The sequence below is a fragment of the Dendrobates tinctorius genome, unplaced genomic scaffold (assembly GCF_039654945.1).
Source record: "Dendrobates tinctorius isolate UK_male_01 unplaced genomic scaffold, ASM3965494v1 ptg000062l, whole genome shotgun sequence".
NCBI classification, from domain to species: Eukaryota; Metazoa; Chordata; class Amphibia; order Anura; family Dendrobatidae; genus Dendrobates; species Dendrobates tinctorius.
Window position 1 is genome coordinate 23907950 of NW_027361730.1, and position 13750 is coordinate 23921699.

Consider the following 13750-nt stretch of genomic DNA (forward strand, 5'->3'; position numbering starts at 1 on the left):
GATGATGTCACCTTTCAGGTGATGTCACTTTTCAGGTGACATCAAGCCCCGAGGTTAGTAATTTGACTATTACTAACCTGACAGTCAAATTGTAAAGAAAGCACAAACACCCATTAAAAATTCCTTTAATTGAAATAAAAATACAGACTCCTTTGACTGAGAAGATGCTGCCAGCGCAGCCTCAGTGACGTCACGTCTCGCAGCCGGGCTGAACTGCTGTTACCTCAGGAATGTGGAAAAATGTCAGTGATGAGGTCACGGCAGTTCAAGCTGAGTGTCTTCATAGCAGATTACCGTGAGAACGTCTCACGGTGGATCAGCTGTGAAAACACTGAGCATGAACTGCAATGACCTCTTCACTGGCATTTTCCCACGATCCAGAGGTCACCGGAGTTCAGGCTATGAGGGAGCGCAGACTCAGTGACATCACCGCTAGTCACTGAGGCTGCGCTGGCAGCATCTCATTCACCAGTGTTTTTCAGCCGGGACGGTCGCATCTTAGCACTGTCCAGGTTGAAAAATGTATATCCCCCAGATATGGATTACGGTGTGGGAGACCGCGACAAACAGGTACGGTATATTGTTGCTCTTTATTTTTATTTCAGGAGAACAAGGGCTTTGCATGGATAAGGTATGTTTGTAAGTATGGTTTAATTAAGAATAATAAAGGAGTCTGTGTCTTTATTTCAATTAAAGGATTTTTTACTGGGTGTCTCTGTTTTCTTTACAATTTGACTATGGGGTTAGTGATAGGGTCGTCTTATTGACGCCTCTCCATTACTAACCTTGGGGCTTGATGTCACCTGAGAGGTGACATCAACCCACCAACTATTACCCCATATGCCACCACTAAAGGGCAGTGGGATAAGCAAGGCTATGTGTCAGAATTGGCACATCTTAGAGATGTACCTTTTCTGGGGCGGCTGAGAGCTGATGTTTTTAGCCGGGGGGGGGGGGGGGGGGGAGTGCCAGGATCCATCGCCCCTTTATAGGCTGTAAACATCAGTCATCAGCTGTCTGCATAGCCATTGCTGACTATTAATTATAGAGGGACCCCACACCATTTTTTTCCGCAAAAGAATCTTTTATTCATCGAATACATGTCCAAAATTTTGCACACACACTATACTAATTGTATTTGTCACTGAAATCTATATACAGTGCCTTGCGAAAGTATTCGGCCCCCTGGAACTTTTCAACCTTTTCCCACATATGCTTCAAACATAAAGATACCAAATGTAAATTTTTGGTGAAGAATCAACAAGTGGAACACAATTGTGAAGTTGCACAAAATTTATTTAGTCACAAACTGAAAAGTGGGGCGCGCAATATTATTCGGCCCCTTTACTTTCAGTGCAGCAAACTCACTCCAGAAGTTCATTGTGGATCTCTGAATGATCCAATGTTGTCCAAAATAACTAATGGTGATAAATATAATCCACTTGTGTGTAATCAAGTCTCTGTATAAATGCACCTGCTCTTTGATAGTCTCAGGGTGCTGTTTGAAGCACAGAGCATCATGAAGACCAAGGAACACAACAGGCAGGTCCATGATACTGTTGTGGAGAAGTTTAAAGCCGGATTTGGATACAAAATGATTTCCAAAACTTTAAACATCCCAAAGAGCACTGTGCAAGCGATCATATTGAAATGGAAGGAGTATCATACCACTTCAAATCTACCAAGACCCGGCCATCCCTCTAAACTTTCATCTCAAACAAGGAGAAGACTGATCAGAGATGCAGCCAAGAGGCCCATGATCACTCTGGATGAACTGCAGAGATCTACAGCTGAGGTGGAACAGTCTGTCCATAGCACAACAATCAGTCTTACACTGCACAAATCTGGCCTTTATGGAAGAGTGGCAAGAAGAAAGCCATTTCTCAAAGATATCCATAAAAAGTGTAATTTAAAGTTTGCAACAAGCCACCTGGGAGACACACCAAACATGTGGAAGAAAGTGCTCTAGTCAGATGAAACCAAAATCAAACTTTTTCGCAACAATGCCAAACGATATGTTTGGTGTAAAGGCAACACAGCTCATCACCCTGAACCCACCATCCCCACTGTCAAACATGGTGGTGGCAGCATCATGGTTTGGGCCTGCTTTTCTTCAGTAGGGACAGGGAAGATCGTTAAAATTGTTGGGAAGATGGATGGAGCCAAATACAGGACCATTCTTGAAGAAAACCTGTTGGAGTCTGCAAAAGACCTGAGACTGGGACGGAGATTTGTCTTCCAACAAGACAATGATCCCAAACATAAAGCAAACTCTACAATGGAATGGTTCACAAATAAACGTATCCAGGTGTTAGAATGGCCAAGTCAAAGTCCAGACCTGAATCCAATCGAGAATCTGTGGAAAGAGATGAAAACTGCTGTTCACAAACGATCTCCATCAAACCTCACTGAGCTCGAGCTGTTTGCCAAGGAAGAATGGGCAAGAATTTCATTCTCTCGATGTACAAAATTGATAGAGACATACCCCAAGCGACTTGCAGCTGTAATCGCAGCAAAAGGTGGCTCAACAAAGTATTAAGTTAAAGGGGCCGAATAATATTGCCCGCCCCACTTTTCAGCTTTTGTATTTCCACAAAAATTTAAAATAACCAATAAATTTCGTTCAACTTCATAATTGTGTTCCACTTATTGTTGATTCTTCATCAAACATTTACATTTGGTATCTTTATGCTTGAAGCATGATATGTGGGAAAAGGTTGAAAAGTTCCAGGGGGCCGAATACTTTTGCAAGGCACTGTATCTACCTATCCTATATGGATTTACTGTATGTAATCCATCTCTCCTATCCTGTCGGCTCCTGCAGTGATTTTACAGAAGCCGGCAAATGAATTACCGGCTATTCTATCTATCTCTCTCTGCAATATAAATATATATATATATATACGTGTGTGTGAGTGTGTGTGTCACTGACATATATATATATATATCCAACAATGTAGACCAGCTCACTCCTGTGAACCACCTGGAACCTCAGCTGACCTGGTTAACTCCGTTGTGCCCAGATCTGGATGTAGGAGTCCATCCATACAAATGTGAACAACGACAAAGCAAAGTCCAGCAATAACGTGAGCAATCCAGGATGCTGTTAAAAAATTTTTTCTTTTTATTCATAAATCCATTAAAATGCAATGGTCCAAGCAGTTCAAAACAGCAATAACGCAGGAAAGTCGTGCAGATAGGACTACGCGTTTCAGCGGTAGAACCCGCCTTCTTCACGGTCCAGAATCTCTAAAAAATCGACAGCACTCGAATATTTTATTTTTTCACAGACACACTGACTTATATGGGCATGTTTGATCCATGACTCAGATCAAAAATGGACATGTCTCTTTTTTCCAGACACTCAGTCTGCAAAAAAAGAACAAAATCCCTGTCATGTCCGCCATGTTTGTCATGTCTGCCATGTCTGTTTTGTCTCAAGAACTCCTGGAGCGATGTGCATGCACATATCTTGTCTGCTGTCCTGCATGTTCACTAGAGCAGTGTGCACACTCACCTCATGTCTGAGCTGCAGGATGCCTGCATTTCTGCTCTGCCTTCTGTGATCTTCTCGTCTTGTCTAGAGTCCCTGATCATGTGTCCCTGCCTGGATCCTGCACTGTCTGGTTCTGCAATCATCTCGTCATGTCTGCAACGTTGATCATGTGACGTTTCCTAAAGATCCTGCACTGTCTGGTTCGGTAATCATCTCGCCATGTCTAGAACTATGATCATGTGACCTGTCTAGGTTTCAGCATTGGATCTGCAGTCGTCTCGTCATGTCTGGAACTCTGATCATGTGACTGTGCTCTGTTATCCTGTGGATCTGAACCCGGAAGTGCTCCCCTGGTCCTGACCTGGAAGAGGAGGTGCTATGCCCTATATCAGGCCGCCCCTTCCTTTGCTCAGGGCCTGAGTATTGTGTGGTGTCCCTGCATGGCTGCTCGGTCTGTGGGGCGCGCCCTCTATTCTGTGCCCTTGCACTCTGCTCTGTCGTGCCTCTCTGCACACGCTCTGTGCTCGTACTCCATCTCTTGTCCCGTGCCTTGTCTTATGTTTGTCTCTTGTGCCATGTTCGTCTTTGTCCTGCTTGGACTTGTAGTCCTTCTGTTTCTCTGCCTTGCCTGTTTTTGCTATGCCTTGTTCCGTACCTTGCCTTGCTCTGCCTTGTTCCTCCCTATGGTCTTTGCTTGCTCTGCCTCGCTCTCTCCTATGGTGCTCTGTTGTGCTCCCTGGCACACGCACCCTTCCTCCTCTCTTTTCTATATCTAGTCCCAAGGTTCTCCCTTGGCCCGGCTCTGGGCTTCGCCTACGCTCCACTGCTAGACTCTTTCATATTATGCTCTCTTGCACGTTTCTAGGCTAGTCCCAAGGTTCTCCCTTGGCCCGGCTCTGGGCTTCGGCCTACGCTCCGCTGCTAGCTCTGTTCTTGCTGATCTGCTTCCGTTCCTGGTTCTGTACTCTGCTTAAGCCCTGCCTTGTTTCTCGTCTTGTCTTCCCCTGCTCTGTTTCTTCGTATGCTCTTTGCATGCGCCTGGCCTTCCTAGCCTCCTGTTTGTGCCTCAGCCGTGCGCGCCCTAGCCGTGCCCGCCTACTTGTGCCTCAGCCGTGCTCGTCGGTCAGTGACAGCTGTGTCGCCTGCCATGCCTCAGCTGGGTTCGCTGGAGTCTTGCCCGTCTGTCTGTGCCGCAGCCCGATCAGCTAGCCAGTGCCCCAGCCGTGCCCTCTGTGCTCCCTTGCACTTCATGCTGTTTCCGCACTGTGCTCTGCGTGCTCTCTAAAGCACGCGCAGGCCCTTGCCTGCCCATGGCATACCTCCCCGTGCTTCCATAATAGTACACGCAGGTTTGGCCATGTACCCTGTCGTGCCCTCTTGCACGCATAGGTCCTAACCTGGTCCTTGAACCCTGTTCCTGGCGTCCCTCTCTGCACGCTCAGGACTCTGTCTCGTACCTTGTGCCTTGGCGTGTCTCTACACACGCACTCTGTCTCATGCCTTGGCGTGTCTCTACACACGCACCCTGTCTCGTCTGTGAACCCTGGCGTGTCCCCTACACACGCACCTAGCTTTGAACCCTGGCGTGTCCCCTACACACGCACCTAGCCTTGGACCTCGGCGTGTTCCCTATCACGCACCATGCCCGGATATCTGTCATGCCTCCTTGCCTGGAACCTGGTTTGCCTGCCGGATGCCCGGAACCTGCCGATCGCTGCCAGAGATCATGAGCTGGATGACTGCGGCCTGATGTCCGCAGCCTGATGCCTTGATGATGTCGATCGCTGCCAGCAGTCCGAAGTCTGATGCCATCGTGCCGATACCTGTACCTTGGTGTGCCACCTGGCACATACCATTCTATGGACCTTGGCGTGCCCATGCGCGCACCTTGCACGTTTGCTTGTTTACACTGTATGTTATCCTAATGAAGTTACCTTGCACCTACGTCTTGTCTCGTCTTGCTTCCTGCTCGTCCTTGTCGTCAGACACTTGTCTGGTCCCAGCAGTCGTGGTGGCTCACCCCCTTGGTCTTGCCCCTGACACTCCCTGTACAGGGGGTGGATTCTCATAAGGTAAGCTCGCCCTCGGCGGGTGGGTGCCATGACCCAGAGGGTCCACTCAAAAAATGGGCTCAGCAGGAGCTGAGTCTGTCACAATCCCATTGTCTATAGCATGCACATGTTCTCTCTGTGGAAAACATAGAACATGTGCATGAAAAATTGAGGTCTCAATGAGCCCTGAGTGACAGGTTTTCTTGCCAGTGGGGGGGCACAGGCTGTGCTGCAGGTCCCCAGGTCAAGACGATTCTTGCCAATAAAAATTTGGTTGGAGAAAAGCACATGCACTACTGGCTGTTATTTGGTAAGTGCAGTGGGCAATCTGCAGCCCAATATGTGGGGCCCACAACCTGTCCACCATACAATAAAGCAATAGTTCTGTTATTTTAACACTTTTCGCCATTTACTCTATACTCCTGCTTCTAGACCTGTCCGCTGCATTTGACACAGTTGACCGCTGCCTCCTACTACAGATCCTCTCCTTCGGCATCAAAGGCCTTGCCCTATCCTGGATCTCCTCATACCTTTCCAACTGCACATTCAGCGTCTCCCACTCCCACACCACCTCCTCATCCCACCCTCTCTCTGTTGGAGTCCCCCAAGGCTCTGTTTTAGGACCCCTATTCTTCTCAATCTATACACTTGGTCTGGGGCAACTCATAAAGTCCCATGGATTCCACTACCACCTTTATGCTGATGACACTCAGATCTACCTCTCTGGCCCAGACGTCACCTCTCTGCTGTCCAGAATCCCAGAGTGTCTATCAGCCATATCCTCCTCCTTCTCCTCTCGCTTCCTCAAACTCAATGTAGACAAATCTAAACTCATCATCTTTCCGCACCTAGCTATAATAATTAATGACATCACACTTTCCCCAGTACCAGAAGTCCGCTGCCTCGGAGTAACCTTTGACTCTGCCGTCCTTCAAACCGCACATCCAAGCTCTTTCAACCTCCTGTCGCCTCCAGCTCAAAAATATTTCCAGAATTCGTCCTTTCCTCAACCCTCAATCTACTAAAATGCTTGTGCATGCCCTCATCATCTCCCGCCTTGACTACTGCAACATCCTTTTCTGTGGTCTCCCTGCTAACACGCTCGCACCTCTCCAGTCGATCCTTAACTCTGCCGCCCGACTAATTCATCTCTCTCCTCGCTACTCCTCCGCTTCTCCCCTCTGCAAATTTCTTCACTGGCTCCCATTCCCTCAGCGTATCCAGTTCAAATTACTAATTCTGACCTACAAGGCCATCTATAACCTGTCTCCCCCATATGTCTCTGAACTAATCTCCCGATACCTTCCCTCACGTAATCTCCGGTCCTCCCAAGACCTCCTCTTCTCCACACTTATTCGCTCCTCACCCAACCGCCTCCAAGACTTCTCCCGAATAGCCCCTATTCTCTGGAATTCTTTGCCCCGACAAGTCCGACTATCAACCACATTTGGATCCTTCAGACGGAACCTGAAAACCCACCTCTTCAAGAAAGCCTACAGCCTGCAATGACCCCGCTACCTCCTTCTCTCTCACCACTACCGGTGATATCACCTCAACCAACACCGGAACTGCTGCAACCCACCAACCTACTGTCTCCTTCCCCACCATCCTGTAGCATGTAAGCCCGAAAGGGCAGGGTCCTCTCTCCAGTCTGTATCAGTCTTTCATTGTTAGTTTGTTTACTGTAAGTGATATCTGTAATTTGTATGTAACCTCTTCTCATGTACAGCACCATGGAATCAATGGTGCTATATAAATAAATAATAATAATAATAATTTAGTTGTGCAAATGTTGGTCTAGCAGACTCCCTGCAACTAAGATGAGTGGCAAGGGAAGAGGCTCTGGCCAAGGGGCTGAATGAGGTTAATGCATAATACCCTAGCATTGGAAAGTTTAAGGACTGCCTGCAGTGGTTGCCAAGATGGCTGTGGCCTCCTGGCATGTGAAGATATTGTGCCTGGGGGTCAAGTGACCATCCAGCTCTACCAGTGCCAGCCTGTGAGGGCTACTACTTTCGGAAGTGTGCTTGGAAATGCGATGAGGTCTGGCTCCCCTTTGCTACCAGTGATTTCTGGTTTTATTATACCACTTTATAATAGGGTGGATGGAGGTTTAGATGATATTTCTCTAACAGGATGGGACAATTGTTCATCCATTGCCCTGCTGCGTCTGGGCGAAGCTTCTGAAACAGTGTCACAGCACCATTTGACTTTACCCTAAGACCACATTCAGATGTCCGTGTATCATTGTAAGGCCGGGGTCGCACGAGTCTCTCACATCAATACCCGGCACTGCCGTCGGCGGTTTGGACCGGAGCACTCAGTTGCATAGAAATACATGCAGCCGCACACTTCGTTCCAGAGTGCCGGCGGCAGTGCCGGGTATTGATACGAGACACTCGTGCGAGTTTCTTGCATTGCACACGCAAGTGTGACCTCGGCCTAAGAGTAGGGACCGCGATGTACAGACTGAACTCAGGTCTCCTTACCAGAACTTGACACGTTGAGGTCAGGAGGCCCGAGACCGATTCATGCATCACAGTCTGCCGCTGGATGGGAGTACAAGGGTTATTGCATCTGAAACCTTTCAGATTATGGCTTCTTTAGGACGATCATCATCACATAATGCGGCACATGGCAGAGGAAATTCAGTTTAGCATTCATATCCTTGTGTTCACACAGGGGTATTTTCGGCCCACAGATTGGCAAGGCTTTTAATCTAGAGGTTAATATTGTGAACTCTGGACAAGTATTTGTGAATAACATCATTGTTCATGGAACATTCCTGGAAATCCAGCAGGGGGCACATTATATACACTGCGTACATTGTCATTCATCCTCTTATACATCCGAGCTGAGACAGCAGGATTAGAAACACTTTGATGGAAATTTATCAAAAATGCTCTTGGTCTCCTATGGAAAATCTGAGTGGTGTGTTTCTAATGAGTAGACGGGCATTTTAGCTCTCACAGGTCCCAGAGCATGACTGAGATTGGTACCTCTGCACCCTCCAATAAGCAATGGCATAATAACTATGGTAGAAGGGGTGCAAACACAAGCAGGCTTGAGGTGGGGGGATGGGGTGTTGAGTGGGCTTGCCAATGGCATTACTAGCACTAGTATTCGGGGTACATGCCTGGGATTCCACTAGAACAGTATACACATCCTAATGATGGTGATCCATTAGAAAACTTTGGCAGAGCAGAGAACCATTGTCTCCCTATCATGCCACAGTCTGCTTTAGACTCTGTTCACACACAGGGTTTTTTCTGTAACCAAACCTGCTCCCTTGGTAAGAAAAATGCTGCAGGTTTTGCTGCTTTTTTTGGAGGGGATTACATGTGTGATTTGTCTACAGTACAGGTTTAATAAAGTTAGCTTTATAACGCTGCAGAAGCACAGAAAAGCCTGTCTGCTGTGCTATTTGCAGCGTTTTTGCACGTTCTCACTGCTTTTTATGGGTGGAATACTCTGAAAGTAACTTGCCGCAGGTTCCCAAAAACAATGCAGTTCCCAAATTCAGTCAGGAAAAAAAAAAACAAGCATGTGCACGATATTTCTGAGATCTCATAGATTTAGCTGGTATTGTAAAATGCCGCTTTTCTGCAAAAAGAAAAAAAAACAAACAAAAAAGCTCCAATAATGAGTGTGGGCATAGCCTAATAATGCATGCTGCCTACGAGGGGACATCAGCGCTCTGCTGCAGACGGTGCAAGAAGATCACTGTGCTGGGATGCTTCCAGTGGAAGGCAGACTGCAGAGAGAAAGAGGACGGCTGAATCTTAGGGGTTTTTTTAAACTGGTTCTCTGCTACTAATGTACGTTAATCTTAATGGGCCCAGAGGTGTGTATGAAAACAAAAAAAACAATAATCACCGCTCGGACAGGCGCTGTATAGGTGTTTTGTTTTCTTACGCCACTCTGACCTCATTAGCTTTTATAGTAGTGGACAACCCCTTTAATTTGTGCAAAAGGGGCACTTTTATTGTGCATCTCCACTAAAGACATAACTACTCTCTGATGACACCATAGAGGGCGCCTAGTGGGCGAGGGCACAAAGATGGGACATGACTACTGTGTTTAGGCACAAAGAGAGATATTATGGGGTGAGATATAGTGTGGGAAGCAGGAAAGGAGACATTATTACTATGTGAGCTAGTAAGAGGAACACCACTGCAAACGTGGAGCGCCTACAAGGATCCCTGAGAGTCGCTAGCATCTATGGCACGTGAAAATCTGTTAATCGTTCCTTATTAAAGGTATTGTCCATCCCTCTATGATTAAGAGATCGAGTATGGTCTAAAAATGTCCGGACAGCCAGAATCTACAGATGGACCAGCATGAGACCACTGCAGCCAATCACTGGCTTCTGTGGAGACGCATTGTTCGCCTGCAGAGGTCACATGCCCATCACAGACCACAGAGAAGGCCATAAGGCCTGGGCACTGCTTGTAATGATAAAAAAATGGGTGAATGACCCGTAAGCAGCGCGCTCCTGGCTCACGTGTCGTTCTTTAGCCACGAGCTTAGTTGCCATGGGCAACCACTTCCCATTTCTTTTGCACCAGAAGGTGTAGCCCAGCTCTGCCACCCGCGCCCTGACATGTCTGCTGACACAGATTTGCACCATTTTTGTTAGCTGGTAAAATTATGCGTCAATGTCCTGCTATCTAATAGTAATGGCTGCTCAGAGGTAACACTGCCGGCAGCCATGTATACGGGAACTGGCAACCATTCCCGCTGAAGCAGCTGATAGTTGCCCAAAACCATCATGGCCGCCGCCAAGCTCTTCAGTCCAGCGCCTCCGCTGGCTCGCCCCGCCCCCTAGCCCGGAACTGGAAGCTGTGCTGCGTGGAGTGTGTTGTGGATGTGCACACGGGACAGTCATGCCTGTAAGTGACAGCTGCCGGGGAGCCGGTGATACGGGCGGCCAGTCCTGCACTGCTGCGAGACGTGTGGCAGGGGGCGAGCAGTGGGCTGTGCGGTGCCCGCCGGTCACTGAGCTGTGGCGCATGTCTGGTAATGTTGCGCACGTTATTACGCTACAAGCCCTCAGTGTGACTGCGCCATATGTGCAGAAGGTACTGCAGCAGGCTGAGGAAAGGCGCAGGAATGAGCATATGGTGCGCTCACATGATGTGTGTACACAGAGGACGTGTCCTGCTGTGACACCGCCCCCTAGTGGCACCGTCATTAAAGGGCACCTGTCACCCCTCCCAGGCGGTTTTAAGTAAAAGCGCCACCTTGTGCAGCAGTAATGCTGAATTCTGTCAAGGTGGCTGTTACTTAGCTTCCGTTCCACCGCAGAAATAATCAGTTATAAAATTGTTCAAAAATACCTGAATTTTGACAGGGGGGCAGGTCTTTCCCCCTCTGACAGACGCCTCGTATCCATCAGTCATTTCGTATTTGGCGCCGCCTCCTCAGTTTTCTTGAAATGCGCCTGCGCTGTACTATAGTTTCGTGGGCATGCGCAGTTAGCGCTGCCCGACGTGCCCGTGCTCTCAGATCACATCCTGGCCTTCATATCGCGCGGCCACAGATCCCGCCCCATAGTCGCTTATGATTTATTCACACTACGTGGCTGGGAATCTCTGGCATGAGAGCCGCAGAGAACTGCTGCGAATGCCTGAGATTCCCAGCCCCGCAGTGTGAATAAATCATAAGCGACTGCGGGGCGGGATCTGTGGCCGCGCGATATGAAGGCCAGGATGTGATCTGAGAGCACGGGCACGTCGGGCAGCGCTAACTGCGCATGCCCACGAAACTATAGTACAGCGCAGGCGCCAGCATTTCAAGAAAACTGAGGAGGCGGCGCCAAATACGAAATGACTGATGGATACGAGGCGTCTGTCAGAGGGGGAGAGACCTGCCCCCCTGTCAAAATTCAGGTATTTTTGAACAATTTTATAAATGATTATTTCTGCGGTGGAAGAGAAGCTAAGTAACAGCCACCTTGACAGAATTCTGCATTAGTGCTGCACAAGGTGGCGCTTTTACTTAAAAACGCCTGGGAGGGGTGACAGGGGTTCACTTTAATGCGGGCTCTGCACCGATGTGGCAGCTTGCAGCACAGGCGCTAAATGCACCTTCACAGTGCCATTGGCGCAACGTGTTAATAATTGTACATGATGTCTGCGTTTCTTTTATTCTTATTTGTATAGTGAAGCGGATTGCGCCATACATTAGAGCTGCATTAAGAAAAGTCAGATTCTTAATTTTTTTAGAGTACTAGTTACTCGCATCGATCACCTATCTCTTCTCTAGAAGTGAAATCTACTGCACATTTATAATGCCGATGCCAAGTAGTTAAAAGGAACCTGTCGACACGCTCTTCTGCGTGAAGTAGGGTACGGTGAGGCCGCTCTTCTGCGTGAAGTAGGGTACGGTGAGGCCGCTCTTCTGCGTGGAGTAGCGTATGGTGAGGCCGCTCTTCTGCGTGAAGTAGGGTACGGTGAGGCCGCTCTTCTGCGTGGAGTAGGGTACGGTGAGGCCGCTCTTCTGCGTGGAGTAGGGTACGGTGAGGCCGCTCTTCTGCATGAGATATGGTACGGCCGCTCTTCTGCATGGAGAAGGGTACGGTACGGCCGTTCTGTGTGGAGTAGGGTACGGTGAGGCCGCTCTTCTGCGTGGAGTAGCGTACGGTGAGGCCGCTCTTCTGCGTGGAGTAGCGTACGGTGAGGCCGCTCTTCTGCGTGAAGTAGGGTACGGTGAGGCCGCTCTTCTGCGTGGAGTAGGGTACGGTGAGGCCGCTCTTCTGCATGAGATATGGTACGGCCGCTCTTCTGCATGGAGAAGGGTACGGTACGGCCGTTCTGTGTGGAGTAGGGTACAATACAGCTGCTCTTCTGCGTGGAGTAGGGTACGGTGAGGCCGCTCTTCTGCGTGGAGTAGGGTACGGTATGGCCGCTCTTCTGTGCGCGTGTGGCGTAGGGAATGGTGCGGCCGCTCCTCTGCATAGAGTAGGGTATGGTGAGGCCGCTCTTCTATGTGGAGTAGGGTACGGTACGGCCGCTCTTCTGCATGGAGAAGGGTACGATACGGCCGTTCTGTGTGGAGTAGGGTACAATACAGCTGCTCTTCTGCTTGGACTAGGGTACGGTGAGGCCGCTCTTCTACGTGGACTAGGGTACGGTGAGGCCGCTCTTCTACGTGGACTAGGGTACGGTGAGGCCGCTCTTCTACGTGGACTAGGGTACGGTGAGGCCGCTCTTCTGCGTGGACTAGGGTACGGTGAGGCCGCTCTTCTGCGTAGACTAGGGTACGGTGAGGCCGCTCTTCTGCGCAGATTAGGGTACGGTTAAGCCGCTCTTCTGCGTAGACTAGGGTACGGTGAGGCCGCTCTTCTGCGTAGACTAGGGTACGGTGAGGCCGCTCTTCTGCGTAGACTAGGGTACGGTGAGGCCGCTCTTCTGCGTAGACTAGGGTACGGTGAGGCCGCTCTTCTGCGTAGACTAGGGTACGGTGAGGCCGCTCTTCTGCGTGGACTAGGGTACGGTGAGGCCGCTGTTCTGCGTGGACTAGGGTACGGTGAGGCCGCTCTTCTACGTGGACTAGGGTACGGTACGGTCGCTCTTCAGCGTGGAGTAGGGTACGGTATGGCCGCTCTTCTGCGTGGAGTAGGGTACGGTATGGCTGCTCTTCAGCGTGGAATAGATGTCATTATACCAAAGGGGAGAATTGCAGAAGCCTATAGATGTGAAGGGGGAAATTGGGGAAGCCTACTGAAGTAATTATACCAAAGAGGAATATTGAGAGAACTCCTAGAAGTCCTTATACTTAAGGGTAGAAAGAAATGGGGGAACCTATTCTAGATGTTGTTACATAAGAGTGGAGAGCCGATGGGTGGGATTATACAGTGGAGGGGACTGTTGTGTGTGTGTATGTGTATGTATATATATATATATATATATATATATATCTACTATATAATTGTCTAATTCTGGCTGTCTGTCTGTAATTGAAATCCCGCCTCGCTGATTGGTCGCGGCAGTTGCTTAGTCGTCGCGGCAACACGGCCTCATCGCTTATTGTACAGGCACATTACAGCCGTTAAAGGCATCACTGCTGCGTCGCTCATTACACAGGCACAGTCCTGTACATATTCTGGAGTACAATACATTAAGTAACAGCAGAACAGTGACTGCAGCTCTGGGTGTAACTTGCGTACAATACATTAGGTAACAGCAGAAAAGTGACTGCA

General features: G+C 49.0%; 1 protein-coding gene across 1 annotated transcript in view; it reads left to right on the plus strand.

Annotated features, from left to right (window-relative positions):
- The first annotated feature begins 10288 nt into the window (after positions 1–10288).
- The window catches only part of RPS27L (ribosomal protein S27 like), a 51336-nt gene continuing 47874 nt past the window's right edge, over positions 10289–13750 (plus strand). Inside the window, exon 1 of the mRNA XM_073579395.1 lies at positions 10289–10439. Within this exon, the coding sequence (XP_073435496.1) occupies positions 10434–10439 (6 nt within the window). The 5' untranslated portion in view covers positions 10289–10433. The remainder of the gene's footprint in view (positions 10440–13750) is intronic.